The 15,650-nt window shown below is 42.6% G+C and overlaps 1 protein-coding gene across 1 annotated transcript in view; it reads left to right on the top strand.

Moving 5' to 3' along the window:
* The window catches only part of LOC311099994 (piezo-type mechanosensitive ion channel component 2-like), a gene marked incomplete at its 5' end in the record, with an annotated part of 204,057 nt that overhangs the window by 125,688 nt on the left and 62,719 nt on the right, over nucleotides 1-15,650 (top strand). The window contains 4 exons of the mRNA XM_084140722.1: nucleotides 2,395-2,695; nucleotides 3,106-3,319; nucleotides 13,136-13,304; nucleotides 14,411-14,522. Coding sequence (XP_083996848.1) covers nucleotides 2,395-2,695; nucleotides 3,106-3,319; nucleotides 13,136-13,304; nucleotides 14,411-14,522 — 796 coding nt within the window. The remainder of the gene's footprint in view (nucleotides 1-2,394; nucleotides 2,696-3,105; nucleotides 3,320-13,135; nucleotides 13,305-14,410; nucleotides 14,523-15,650) is intronic.

Raw genomic sequence — 15,650 nt, 5'->3', positions numbered from 1 at the left:
TACTATGTAACTAACATATTTTTAAACACTTTATCTAAATCTAAATCTAAATGTCCTTGTTTCTAAATTGAATTAACAAATGACATTTGAAGTACATATGAAAACAGCATATGTTAACCGATGTTGAGCATCTACCACAGTTCGGAGTCAGCTAGTCTGAAGTGAAGCCCACATTCTGTCTCGTCGCCAGCGTCCCACACCTAATCTAATTTATCTTAATGCTCATCCATCCTGTTATGTCCCAGTAGATTCATTTATGTTCCCCTAACCTCGTTAGGAGAGTCTTTCGCCTAACGCATGTCACTTTATAATCTAATGCACAGACAAACAGGCTAATAATTGGTCTTTATGTACATTTGAAATGCACCTGTTCCCATGTGTATTTTTTTTAAAAATGGGAGAAGGAGAACAACATGTATAATATAGTACACAAGATATCAGCAATGACGCAAGGTCAACGTCTATTGTTATCCTGGGATTTAAGTTATGAATATACATACAGTGGCTTGCGAAAGTATTCACCCCCCTTGGCATTTTTCCTATTTTGTTGCCTTACAACCTGGAATTAAAATTGATTTTTGGGGGGGTTGTATCATTTGATTTACACAGCATGCCTACCACTATGAAGATGCAAAATATATTTTTTTGTGAAACAAACAAGAAATAACACAAAAAACGGAAAACTTGAGCGTGCATAAGTATTCACCAGGTGTACAGCAATCTTTAAGTCATACCACAGATTCTCAATTGGATTGAGGTCTGGGCTTTGACTAGGCCATTCCAAGACATTTAAATGTTTCCACTTAAACCACTCGAGTGTTGCTTCTTCCATATGTTAGGGGAGTCTCCCACATGCCTTTTGGCGAACACCAAACTTGTTTGCTTATTTATTTCTTTAAGCAATGGCTTTTTTTCTGGCCACTCTTCCGTAAAGCCCAGCTCTGTGGAGTGTTCGGCTTAAAGTGGTCCTATGGACAGATACTCCAATCTCCGCTGTGGAGCTTTGCAGCTCCTTCAGAGTTATCTTTGGTCTCTTTGTTGCCTCTCTGATTAATGCCCTCCTTGCCTGGTCCATGAGTTTTGGTGGGTGGCCCTCTCTTGGCAGGTTTGTTGTGGTGCCATATTCTTTCCATTTTTTTATAATGGATTTAATGGTGCTCCGTGGGATGTTCAAAGTTTCTGATATTTTTTTATAACCCAACACTGATCTGTACTTCTCCACAACTTTGTCCCTGACCTGTTTGGAGAGCTCCATGGTCTTCATGGTGCCGCTTGCTTTGTGGTGCCCCTTGCTTAGTGGTGTTGCTCTGGGGCCTTTCAGAACAGGTGTATATATACTGAGATCATGTGACACTTAGATTGCACACAGGTGGACTTTATTTAACTAATTTTGTGACTTCTGAAGGTAATTGGTTTCCCAGATCTTATTTAGGGGCTTCATAGCAAAGGGGGTGAATATGTATGCATGCACCACTTTTCCGTTATTTATTTTTTAGAATTTTTTGAAACAAGTTATTTTTTTCATTCCACTTCAACAATTTGGACTATTTTGTGTATGTCCATTACATGAAATGCAAATAAAAATCCATTTAAATTACAGGTTGTAATGCAACAAAATAGGAAAAATGCCAAGGCGGATGAATACTTTTGCAAGACACTGTAACAATCTGTTTAGCTTTGTTACCTCCACCATATGGCCTGCTATGAACCGATGTTATTTTCTGACCTTGATTAAATGCAATGTGACGTACACTATAGCTCATGGCTAATGTAAACCAGAATGTTAGCTAACCATTTACAATTTACTGACATCCATATGCCTTTTTCTTGGTTTGCATGATAGCAGTCTTTAATAGCGTAGATTATAATTGCTATTTAAATCAAAACACACACTGGCTGATGTTTAGTGAAAAGTGCAGGTTTGCTGAATTGGAGGCAGTCGTTAGACTTGTTTAGTCGTTTTATGCCATAAAAAGAGACAACTAGTTAAAATGCCCGTTAAGCATGTGGTCTGGAATACGGTCCTGCTGTATGTCACTGTCAAGCAGACCTGTAATTTCTCCTCTAACTCCTCTCATTAATAATTACAATAGGACATAACTCCTCAGACCCTCCTTAAAACCTTTATTGGCAGTTTCACTGCAACATGGTTCTGCATCAAATGCTTAACAGGGTTTTTAGCACAGCTCTGGTGTCTACACAGAAACACTCAAAGTATCAGACATATTGGCTATACAATGCCTTAATTCTATACTATGTCTTCAAAGTCTATTGAATTGATTTCTCTCAACAAAGCAGAGCTACTCAGCAAAGCCGTTTCTACTCAATGAAGCAGGGTGTACATGTTATTAATTTCTGCGATGATACTCATTGTATTCATCTACATTTCCCCAGGAAAAGAAGGAAGACGAGACTGAGGAAGAAGAGGAGGAGGAGAAAAGGGAGGAGGTGGAGTTGGAGGAGGACGACCTGATGTTCCAGGAGGACTTTGAACACAGGGATGGAGAGATGACTGGGGACGAGGTGGAGGAGACAGGAGAGGGGGAAGAAGGGGAAGGAGAAGAAGAGGAGGAGAGCTCCAAGATGAAGATCCTTCGTCAGATAGCGGCAGTGGCGTCCAGAGTCAAGGAGATCATTGGGAATCTTATTACCACTGCAGGGAAAGTAGTGGTAACCATATTACTGGGCCTTACAGGTAAGTGCCCTCACTCAAACGAATGACTGACAATCCTAAACGTATCAACAGAGCAGTACAGTTACTCAATTTCTAATTTGCTTAAATTGACTTGATTGAATCATTGATTGAATTTAATGACATTTTACATATAAACATTCAGTATTCAATATTAAACATTTGTATGAGACAATACACACATTGATGGTTAGGATGAACCTTTTTTCCCAAAGCCTTACTGAATGTAAAACTTCCTTTCCTAGAATACTGAAAAAAAGGTCATACTCTGGTGTGAAATGTCCAAATCAGAGATGCGATCGGACAACAACATAAAGTCAATATTAGGAAATACAATGCATACTGCTCCATCCAGTCTCACTGATGATGTTCCATCAGTCATTATGTCCCCCTCTGCTTCTGTGCTGTTCCAGGCATCATGCTGCCCTCCCTGACCTCTGCGGTGTACTTCTTCACCTTCTTGGGCCTGTGTACCTGGTGGTCCTTCTGTCGGACCTTCCACCCGCTCATTTTCAGCTGTCTGTGTGTCCTCATGGCCATCTTCAGCTCTGGTCATCTGGTGGTTCTCTATCTCTACCAGTTCCAGTTCTTCCAGGAGCTCATCCCACCCGGGGATAGCTACGCCAGGTGAGAATGTGTGTGTGTGTGTTTTTTCAGGAGAGGTGTGGGTCAGTTGGTAGAGCATGGTGCTTGCAATGCCAGGGTTGTGGGTTCGATTCCCACGGGGGACCAGTACAAAAAAGTATGACAAATGTATGCACTCACTACTGTAAGTCGCTCTGAAAAGGAGTGTCTGCTAAATGACTAAAATGTCATGTGAAATGTTTTCATGTAGTTTCAATACATCAACTTTCGTTGAAATCTAAGGGCAACGCACATACATCATCCAAAAACGCAACACACAAACATCTGCATACAGGATCATTTTGAATCACAGCATATCAGCATAACATCTTCGGTGTGTAATCATCTAGATGTACAGTGCCTTGCAAAAGTATTCATCCCCCTTGGCGTTTTTTTCCTATTTTGTTGCATTACAACCTGTAATTTAAATTGTTTTTTTTTGCATTTCATGTAATGGACATACACAAAATAGTCAACATTTTGGAAGTGGAATAACGGAACAGTGGTGCGTGCATATGTATTCACCCCCTTTGCTATGAAGCCCCTAAATAAGATCTGGGCAACCAATTACCTTCAGAAGTCACATAATTAGTTAAATAAAGTCCACCTGTGTGCAATCTAAGTGTCACATGATCTGTCACATGATCTCAGTATATATACACCTGTTCTGAAAGGCCCCAGAGTCTGCAACACCACTAAGCAAGGGGCACCACCAAGCAAGCGGCACCATGAAGACCAAGGAGCTCTCCAAACAGGTCAGGGACAAAGTTGTAGTACAGATCAGGGTTGGGTTATAAAAAAATATCCGAAACTTTGAACATCCCACGGAGCAACATTAAATCCATTATTAAAAAATGGAAAGAATATGGCACCACAACAAACCTGCCAAGAGAAGGTCGCCCACCAAAACTCACGGACCAGGCAAGGAGGGCATTAATCAGAGAGGCAACAAAGAGACCAAAGATAACCCTGAAGGAGCTGCAAAGCTCCACAGCAGAGATTGGAGTATCTGTCCATAGGACCACTTTAAGCCGTACACTCCACAGAGCTGGGCTTTACGGAAGAGTGGCCAGAAAAAAAGCCATTGCTTAAAGAAAAAAATAACCAAACACGTTTGGTGTTCGCCAAAAGGCATGTGGGAGACTCCCCAAACATATGGAAGAAGGTACTCTGGTCAGATGAGACAAAAATTGAGCTTTTTGGCCATCAAGGAAAACGCTATGTCTGGCGCAAACCCAACACCTCTCATCACCCCGAGAACACCATCATTGTGGTAGCAGCATCATGCTGTGGGGATGTTTTTCATCGGCAGGGACTGGCAAACTGGTCAGAATTGAAGGAATGATGGATGCCGCTAAAAACAAGGAAATTCTTCAGGGAAACCTGTTTCAGTCTACCAGAGATTTGAGACTGGGACGGAGGTTCACCTTCCAGCAGGACAATGATCCTAAGCATACTGCTAAAGCAACACTCGAGTGGTTTAAGGGGAAACATTTAAATGTCTTGGAATGGCCTAGTCAAAGCCCAGACCTCAATCCAATTGAGAATCTGTGGTATGACTTAAAGATTGCTGTACACCAGCGGAACCCATCCAACCTGAAGGAGCTGGAGCAGTTTTGCCTTGAAGAATGGGCAAAAATCCCAATGGCTAGATGTGCCAAGCTTGTCTTATTTCTTGTTTGTTTCACAATAAAAAATATTTTGCATCTTCAAAGTGGTAGGCATGTTGTGTAAATCAAATGATACAAACCCCCAAAAAATCAATTTTAATTCCAGGTTGTAAGGCAACAAAATAGGAAAGATGCCAAGGGGGGTGAATATTTTCGCAAGCTACTGTATAAGAATACAGTAACACTGAGGCTGAGGCTCTGATTGTGACCAATAAGATAACTCCCCATGAAATCCAATCAAGTCTTAAAGACTGAGCTGATTGCATGTGTCAGAGTGGGTGTCAAGTGTCCGTCTGTTGGCTTTGGTCGTATCCGGCGTCACAGCGGGTAAGTTACGATCTGATCGTGAAAGCGGTGGTATTTCTTGTGGAAGAGATTACTTGTGTCAAGTTGAAAAGGTGAAGAATTCTCTCTCTCTCTCTCTATCTTTCTCTAAAAAAAAGAAAGGGAGAGGAATTCCTATGAAAAGCAGCACAGGGTGTTGTCAGTGGACAAGATTAAAGGGCCCTCCGATAAAACATGTGCATCGTCTGCCTCTTCGCTCCAGACAACACACAACAATGTGTTTGACATCTGCTGGAGGCCGTAGATCATGGTGTATTTCATCTGGTCCTGGTATCAGATACTCAGGCCCACTCCGCACGCCAACAACTTCACGGAGAATTTTTGAAAGGGAATAGCAGTTGGGATGTTGTCATGCCATGGGAATTTTGTGTTTTGTGTGTAGTGGAGTGGAGTTGAACTTGGTAATGACCCAAGAGGTTATGTAACGTATTTGGATGTATTTGGGCATGGAATGATATAACATGTTCATGCTCAGTAGAATATCTTGTTGTTGTTTTTTATCTTTAAAGAGGCTATTGCCCCTGGGTCAGAGGTGCTCCTTAGCCAAAAGGTATCCCCTAAATAAACTAAGGATTTGTGTTTTCATGAGTTAAGAAATAGACTAATATTACAGTGCCTTCAGAAAGTATTCACACCCCTTGACTTGTTCCACATTTTGCTGTGTTGAAGACTGAATTTAAAATGTATTAAATTCAGATTTTATGTCACTGGCCTACACACAATACCCCTTTTTGTCAAAGGGGAATTAATAACAAATGAAAAGCTGAAATGTCTTGAGTCAATAAGTACTCACCCCCCTTGTTATGGCAAGCATAAATAAGTTCAGGAGTAAAAATGTGCTTAACAAGTCACATAATAAGTTGCATGGACTCACTCTGTGTGCAATAACAGTGTTTAACATGATATTTTAATGACTACCTCATCTCTGTACCCCACATATTCAATTATCTGTAAGGTCACTCAGTCGAGCACTGAATGTGAAAGACAGATTCAACCACAAAGACCAGGGAGGTTTTCCAATGCCTCGCAAAGAATGGCACCTATTGGTATATGGGTAAAAACATATATACTGTATATATACAGTGAGGGAAAAAAGTATTTGATCCCCTGCTGATTTTGTACATTTGCCCACTGACAAAGACATGATCAGTCTATAATTTTATTGGTAGGTTTATTTGAACAGTGAGAGACAGAATAACAACAAAAAAATCCAGAAAAACGCATGTCAAAAATGTTATAAATCGATTTGCATTTTAATGAGGGAAATAAGTATTTGACCCCTCTGCAAAACATGACTTAGTACTTGGTGGCAAAACCCTTGTTGGCAATCACAGAGGTCAGACGTTTCTTGTAGTTGGCCACCAGGTTTGCACACATCTCAGGAGGGATTTTGTCCCACTCCTCTTTGCAGATCTTCTCCAAGTCATTAAGGTTTCTGGCTGACGTTTGGCAACTCGAACCTTCAGCTCCCTCCACAGATTTTCTATTAGATTATGGTCTGGAGACTGGCTAGGCCACTCCAGGACCTTAATGTGCTTCTTCTTGAGCCACTCCTTTGTTGCCTTGGCCGTGTGTTTTGGGTCATTGTTATGCTGGAATACCCATCCACGACCCATTTTCAATGCCCTGGCTGAGGGAAGGAGGTTCTCACCCAAGATTTGACGGTACATGGCGCTGTCCATCGTCCCTTTGATGCTGTGAAGTTGTCCTGTCCCCTTAGCAGAAAAACACCCCCAAAGCATAATGTTTCCACCTCCATGTTTGACGGTGGGGATGGTGTTCTTGGGGTCATAGGCAGCATTCCTCCTCCTCCAAACACGGCGAGTTGAGTTGATTTTGGTCTCATCTGACCACAACACTTTCACCCAGTTCTCCTCTGAATCATTCAGATGTTCATTGGCAAACTTCAGACGAGCCTGTATATGTGCTTTCTTGAGCAGGGGGACCTTGCGGGCGCTGCAGGATTTCAGTCCTTCACGGCGTAGTGTGTTACCAATTGTTTTCTTGGTGACTATGGTACCAGCTGCCTTGAGATCATTGACAAGATCCTCCAGTGTAGTTCTGGGCTGATTCCTCACCGTTCTCATGATCATTGCAACTCCACGAGGTGAGATCTTGCATGGAGCCCCAGGCCGAGGGAGATTGACAGTTCTTTTGTGTTTCTTCCATTTGCGAATAATTGCACCAACTGTTGTCACCTTCTCACCAAGCTGCTTGGCGATGGTCTTGTAGCCCATTCCAGCCTTGTGTAGGTCTACAATCTTGTCCCTGACATCCTTGGAGAGCTCTTTGGTCTTGGCCATGGTGGAGAGTTTGGAATCTGATTGATTGATTGCTTCTGTGGACAGGTGTCTTTTATACAGGTAACAAGCTGAGATTAGGAGCACTCCCTTTAAGAGTGTGCTCCTAATCTCAGCTCGTTACCTGTATAAAAGACACCTGGGAGCCAGAAATCTTTCTGATTGAGAGGGGGTCAAATACTTATTTCCCTCATTAAAATGCAAATCAATTTATAACATTTTTGACATGCGTTTTTCTGGATTTTTTTGTTGTTATTCTGTCTCTCACTGTTCAAATAAACCTACCATTAAAATTATAGACTGATCATTTCTTTGTCAGTGGGCAAACGTACAAAATCAGCAGGGGATCAAATTTTTTCCCTCACTGTATATATATATATATATATAATACAAAGTGTTATGTTTCAGGCAAATCCAATACAACAAATTACTGAGTACCACTCTCCATATTTTCAAGCGTAGTGGTGGCTGCATCATTTTATGAGATCTTGTAATCGTTAAGAACTGGGGAGTTTTTCAGGATAAAAAAGAAACTAAATGGAGCTAAGCACAGGCAAAATCTTAGAGGAAAACCTGCTTCAGTCTGCTTTCCACCAGGCACTGGGAAATTAATTCACCTTTCAGCAGGACAATAACCTAAAACACAAGGCCAAATCTACACTGGAGTTGCTTACCAAGAAGACAGTGAATGTTCCTGAGTGGCCGAGTTACAGTTTTGACTTAAATCTGCTTGATTATCTATGGCAATTTTTGTCCCCCCCAGTTTTATCATTGGAATGTGATACAAAACGAGGCAATGGTGTGCTTTAGGACCATGCGGAAGCCTCCGAGCGGTCGGGTAGGCTGTTTGGAGTGTTTATCCGACTGAATAAAAAAAATATATATATATATATAATTGCGCCCCTGTACAATGATGTACAACTATTGAGCATTGGGAGACTACCGTAGAGTAAATAGATTTTTCGATTGTGGTTTAATGTGTCCCAACTAACCACTGTATTTCACCAAGATCTTAGTTAAGGCTAACATCGGTATCCCACAAATCACTGTACTCTGTTCATCTCCCCACACAATCTATCCCCTTATTTAGGCCCTGCAGTTCTATATATCTCAGAATACCTCTACCCTAGATAAGCACACACACTTCAACCCCCCCCCCCCCCCCCCCCCACACACACACACACACTCACACACTCTGTGACCCATACACACACACAATCCCACCCACTCTGTGACCCAGGGCATCTGGACAAGTAGTCCCCCCTCCCATCACACACACACTGCACTCGCACACTATGACCTGGTACATTCCAGGTCCAGTGTCAACCCCCCCAAGCCACCCACCCCCATTTCAACCTAGGTCAACCACCCCACACACACTCCCCCACCCACCCTGTGACCCAGTCTGGTGCATCTGGCCCCTCCATCCAGCCCCTATCAGGGCCCAGAGAGAACCAGACCAGGGAGAGGTGGCACCGACCGGCCGGCCCGGCTCCCCTCCGCTCCACAGACCCAGGTGGTTCTCATTACGCCAGCCCATTCTTGGCCCGCTCAGAAATTACACAGCTGGTTTCAAGGAACTCGACACGAATTGTGGGAGTGAGCGAGAGAGGGAGAAAAAAATCTAAGCTGACTGAAACAAGGAGAGAGAGAGAGAGAGAGAGAGAGAGAGAGAGAGAGAGAGAGAGAGAGAGAGAGAGAGAGAGAGAGAGAGAGAGAGAGAGAGAGAGAGAGAGAGAGACCCTAAGGAAAGTAAATTAGGGCATGATCATACTCTTTTTAGAAGGAGAACACTGTAACAATGCTGAACTACGCCTACAGTCAGCCCTGGGGAGGGCTGGTCAATATAATGTTTCTGTTGCTTGGTGCCGGTAGCATTGTCTTAGAAAGGCCTTAGTGAAGGATACAGAACTAATTGCTGAAAGCACTCGTTTGCACTGAAATATGCCCCCCAAATCTGTAACTAATGACAGAACACAGACACCTTACACACCAGTTGTCAGAGAACTGCTTTTGTGTGTCTGTGTGTGCGTTCAAGTGGTGGGGGGTGGTCCAAAGGCTGTTCTGTATGGAGTCCGCTGTAACGCTGTATATTATTGTTCTTTATACAACGGGTGGGTCTAATCCTGAATGCTGATTGGTTAAAACCACATTCCAGCCGGTGTCTATTCCACAAGTTACCACCGGCTAAATCTATGACGTTAAAATGCCTATTTATTCTGTTCCATTTGACTGCGCAATCCACTGTCTCATCAGCCCAGCCAGGCAATTTATAAACTTGATCTCCACTATAAAAAGCATGTAGCATCGGAGAGACAAACAGCAAGGTTTATACAAATCTCCTCTGTGGAAAACTAAATGTTAGTCTAAAAGAAATGTGAGATACAGAACAAAAAGACTGAACGACTGGGTCGCATCTCTGGCAACCGAACCAATAGAACAAACGACCAGCTGGCTTGGGTAGCAACCCTAGATTTGTGTCGGGACTATTTCTTGTGGAAGGATGAAATAATATGAAGAAATTAATCAAAATAACGTTTTTAATGAAAATATGTAAATCATTATTTGAATATGTTGGTAACCCATTGAATAAAAGTGATAATGCCCTCGAAGCCGGTGTTTTGAGGATATATTGGCACGGTTTGCCGGCCCAAGACATTAACAACACCCGTGCCAATATATCCTCCAAACACCGGCTTCTCGGGCATTATCACTTAAATGGAGACTGCTGGGTAACGAGGTGTGTGTGTTTGGGTGTGGGTGTGCATGTGTTTGTGTGTGTATGTGTGTTTGTGTGTGAGTGAGGGGAGGGGTATTCTGTGACATAACAGTACAAACACAATGGGACTGACCTTCAAGACCGTCTTGCTTTAATGTGTTGAACATTACCACCCCATTCGCTGTTTCAAAACCCCTAGGAATGACATTACATTTCATGCATTTATTTTTTTTTTTTCGTTTTTAAACGGTACAGTATTATGTGAAAGACTTAAGACACAGAACACCCCCACACTGTGAGTTTTATATTTGTACTGAAACATACAGTACACGTGTGTTTCCTGTTTCTCCTTGGAAGGACAGTGAAAGATGGAGGAAAATACAGAATAAGCAAAGGGATGAGAAATAAAGAAGTAGGGTTATGTGCTTGGGATGTTTCCCTATACGTCTGCACTAATTTCTTTAATGAAACCCATTATTCTACCACTTGATCAGACCATTTTGCCGAATCAGAGTTACTCTGTGAGACAAAGGCCCAGGAGTTAGTCTGTGAGACAAAGGCCCAGGAGTTAGTCTGTGAGACAAATGCCCAGGAGTTAGTCTGAGACAAATGCCCAGGAGTTAGTCTGTGAGACAAATGCCCAGGAGTTAGTCTGTGAGACAAATGCCCAGGAGTTAGTCTGTGAGACAAAGGCCCATGAGTTAGTCTGTGAGACAAAGGCCCATGAGTTAGTCTGTGAGACAAAGGCCCAGGAGTTAGTCTGTGAGACAAAGGCCCAGGAGTTAGTCTGTGAGACACAGGCCCCAAATATTCCCCAAATTGTGATGCACCCCACCACTAATAGCTACAGCGCTGGGCTGATTCAGTGCATAGTTGCCTTGCCCCTGGGCTAAAACAAAGAACCCTCTGAATATCAAACAGGTACAATCACTACCAGCTTTGTAATTTAGCATTTGCGGGCGAGGATACCGTTTTGGTTACTACCCAAGCTCTAGTCGAAATATGTGTGCTTTTCAATTTAGATCCAAACTGCGGAAGAAAAACGACTTGAGAGTAGAGAAAAAAATGCAAATGTGGCCCATAAAATGCTCAGATTAGAAGCAAATGCCAAATGGGGTTTTTGGTATAAGTGTTTATCGTAGCGTCAGCGCAAGAATGGGTGTATCAATGACTCAGGCATCTGTGTGTTCTTGTTGTGTATCCAATCGGTGTTGTTTGCATGTAGTGGTGCGTATGACTCCACAAATTACATCTTTGATCTCCTGCAATCCCTGTTGTAGATTCATTTTTATTTCTGAACCACGTTCACTGTCTATCTTCCTTGGAAAACCATGACAATCCATGGCAGATTAGAATCACCCACACAGTGCCCTGTGGCCTTTGGGTAAATCTCAATTATATTTTTTCCTTGATTCCTCTCCTCACCTTCTCCTCCTCCCCTCTGACCTCCTCCAATGTGTTTTGAGAAGTAGGCGAGGAGAGAGGACACGAGGAATCAAATAAATACTATTGACATTCACCCTATGCCACTTGATTGAAGACACACCAGTACTCAGTGGTTAGCTTTCCCCAGCTGTGGCAGAACGGCTTGGGCATGAAAGCATCTGGTTCGGAGGCTGGCTATACCAAGGAGGCAGAGGAAATAACACTTCATATTTATTCCTTTGGCCAGTTAAAAAGAGCCATGCACCCAAACCCAACGTGTTACTAAGTGTGTTCTAGGTTCTATCTATTATTAATACAAGCTACAGTTTTAGAATGTTTGTGCACCTCAAGTCTCATAGGCCGACTTCTGTTATACTTACATTACTCCTGACAGGACATGAGGGCCGTGATCCCAGAGAAAGCTATTCTGGTCAATTATAATGGCATGATATAAATCCAAAATGAAAGACTGCTGGAGTGACTATTGTGCACTTTGGCATCTCTCCCTCTCTTTTCTCTCTTTCTGTCCTCCCTTTCTTTTCTGTCCTTTACCCGAGAGACATCTGTTGTTGTTTTGCTCGCCGACTGCCTTCTTTAGTGTTATTAAAACAGTAGAGAGAGAGAGTGAAAGAGAGAAAGAGAGAGACCAAAACATTGTTACTGCTGGTGTAAGTTGAAAGTGTTTCTGAGGGTACTAAGATGTTGGGCCAGGGCATTGTGGGTTTTGTGGTTCCGGAGACATGCTTGAAGCAGTTGCTGTTGTTTATACTAGTGACTTTATCTTGGTGGGTCCACAGCACCGGGCTGCAGCCCATACTCTAACTACATTCATTATCTCATTGAAAATACACAGCATTATAGAAACATGTCACACTGTCTTTCAAGTCTTGTCCATGTAAAAGTGTGTGTTTGATCATTTACAGTATGTGACGATATGACTTGGGAGAACTAATCAAAAGTACTGTCTGGTTATGCTACTGATCAGGGTTACCATTCCAGAGAATGCTGTACCAGTAAAAGTTGATTTTTTACATGTAACCAACTGCCAAGACGCAGAGGGGGGTGATTGTAATTAAAGAGGGAATGAAAGTAATGGAGGAGTTTAATTCTGTAATATCCTCTGTGCTATTGCTGACTGCTGCTATTCTCTGATTATCAGAATCCCTTCCAAAAGTATTTGCTTGCCTATTCAATAATATAATATGCCCCATTCTGGTGATTTCTCTCTCTCTCTCTCAGCTCTACATGGGGAATGGCATGTCAATAGATTGTGGCTGGATTGTTCTCAGATTGTCAAGAGCATCGCACAACTGTGTAAGAAATAATACTCTATCCCCCCGTCCTTCCCTCCCTCCACCAGTCTGTTTGGCATCTCGTCAGTGGTACAGACTGACTGTTCCTACACCTGGATGTTCCGGGTCAACCCGGCGCTGGCCTGGCACCACTATGTCAACCCCATCATGCTGCTGGTGCTCTACTACACCCTGGCCACGCTCATACGCTTTTGGCTCCAGGACACCACAGACACGGTGAGTTAATATTATTGTAACACAGTGCCCATTTTGGGGCAGGGCTCCAGTGGTATATGGTGTGTTAACTTTGCGGTAACACTGACACGATTTTGGTTCAGGGCCCTGTGGTACACTGTGCGCTCCCCTACAGAATCCACACTGCACCAAAATGGCGGCGGTCTAACTGCATAGGATCTCCTGTAACACCACCACCATTTTGGTGCAGTGTAGCTGTGTTGAACTGTATTTTCTAATTGAAAGGGCTGTTTCAATTTGTGGTTGAAAACATGGGCGTATCCATATTTACTAAATGAGTCACTCTATGCTTCACACTAAATTGACACAGAGGAAACATTCTTCCTCTCATCCACAGTTCTTGGAAATGGTTGGATCTTACGAAAACCCACAGATTTACAAGGACATTTGTAGATTTCCTAATCCCCACATTTATCGTAACGTACATGTTGAAAAAAAATGTTTTCTACTGTTTAACAGGTGCCTGATCAGGGCGAAGGGGGGGATCTGGGTGAAGGGGAGGAGCCTATGGTCGATAACATCACTCCCAAAGCAGAGAAGAGGAGAGAGCTGTGGAGGATGACTCACTACACAGATGACAGAAATGTACACAAACATCCTGACTATGTACTGCAGTAATATTACACACACCTGTACTGCAGTAATATTACACACACCTTTACTGTAGTAGTATTACACAGACCTGTACTGTAGTGTACTGTATTCCTTTATGGCCCTGCAATGTCCTGTAATGTCCATGTGCAAGGTGTTGTGTGTGCCAATACTGTCACTGGTCATGTGTTTGTAAGCAAACATTGAGTATCATATGAAGGCAGTCTTAATTTTATATTTGTTTTTTTTCCAAGCTTTCCACCCAAGATGGATACAGCACATCTGAGGTTAGTATGCTATTCCTTTCTATATGTTGTAACTTGCAACATGACCTAGTTTTGAGAATGTTTTAGTTGCTTGGAAATCAGACGTCACTTAGCCAACAAATATCATTTAAATAAAAGCTATTGGACAAGCAAAAACATTGATGATAATGCATTCATAAACTTACTAACGCTATTTTGAATCTCCCCGCTAAGGGCGTTTTTCTACCCCAGGTGTTGATAGTAACCTCCAACGGGCCTCGTCCGGACTATGTCCCCACCAACGGGCCTCTGGGACTGGACCTGTACTCCACACCGCAGTACAAACCAGGCCAACCAGACCTGGGTTAGTATCACCCACATACCGAGAATAAAACCACATAGGTTGGCATTTATTGTCATGAATTTTGCCCTGGAGGCAGCAATGCAGAGTGGTGTGGTGGAAATTCGAATCAAGTGAGAGAGACTTTGTCATTTCTTCAAACAATCATCTTTATTTAATATCGATTCATTACTGCAATAATGGAGCTGGTCAACGAACCCCCGTAGATGATTAGTTGAGAGCCCAACAAACAGGAAATGCTGACGTCTTATATAGTGGACCTAAAAATGCTTAGTCATGGCTGGTTCCACCCCTCCACGTCAGCTCGGAAGAAAACAAGCTACCCTGTTTTCTTCTTATGGCTATGTGCATCGGTTAATAGCGCACAAACAAGTGATAACGTTAGTTCTGTTACTCCTCTCCGTTCAAGACAGCCTCTGTTCACCTCACATCTCCACACAGCTGTGCCCTTGGAAGATAGTAAAAGACAGGATGAACTGAAATACTGTGGTCACTCTCAGAGGCTCTTTCTCTTGACCGTGTGACCATGTTGAACAGAAGCAAAGATGAGGGGAGACAATACAGGTCTATTCTGTTAATAAAACTATCTCTAAACTCGAGTCACACCATGTACTTCACGATACACCCAGACCAGCTGCAGGGAGCAGAGAGTGGAACCATCCATTTACAGAAAACACAGCATTAGTAGAACAGAAATGCCTTACTATTGTTAAGAATATAATTGTTGACTATTAATATTAAACAAATCAGGTAAATACATTATTTTTTCTCTCATAGTGATCACTAGCTGGCACAGCCACAAAGTCATCAAATCTGTCCATATCCTTAACCCTAACCTTAACCACACTGCTAACCCTAATGCCTAACCCTAAACCTTAAATGACCAAAAATATAAATAAAACAAATTCACATTTTGACTTTGCAGCTGGCTCATCTAGCGGAATTCGCTCAGTTCTGCCTACAAACGTCAACCTTCCACACCCACACAACTCATGCTGGAGAACAGCAACACTGGACAATAGGAAAATCACAAGGAGTGTGAAAAAGAGGGGGATTTGCTTCTCAAGGCTGACAGCAGTTATTAGATGATGATTCACATCCGGTTCTCAAGATGCTAACAGCTCTCTCCCT

Source organism: Coregonus lavaretus (genome assembly GCF_964263955.1).
Source record: "Coregonus lavaretus genome assembly, chromosome: 2".
NCBI classification, from domain to species: Eukaryota; Metazoa; Chordata; class Actinopteri; order Salmoniformes; family Salmonidae; genus Coregonus; species Coregonus lavaretus.
This window is presented reverse-complemented; position numbering and strand designations above follow the sequence as displayed.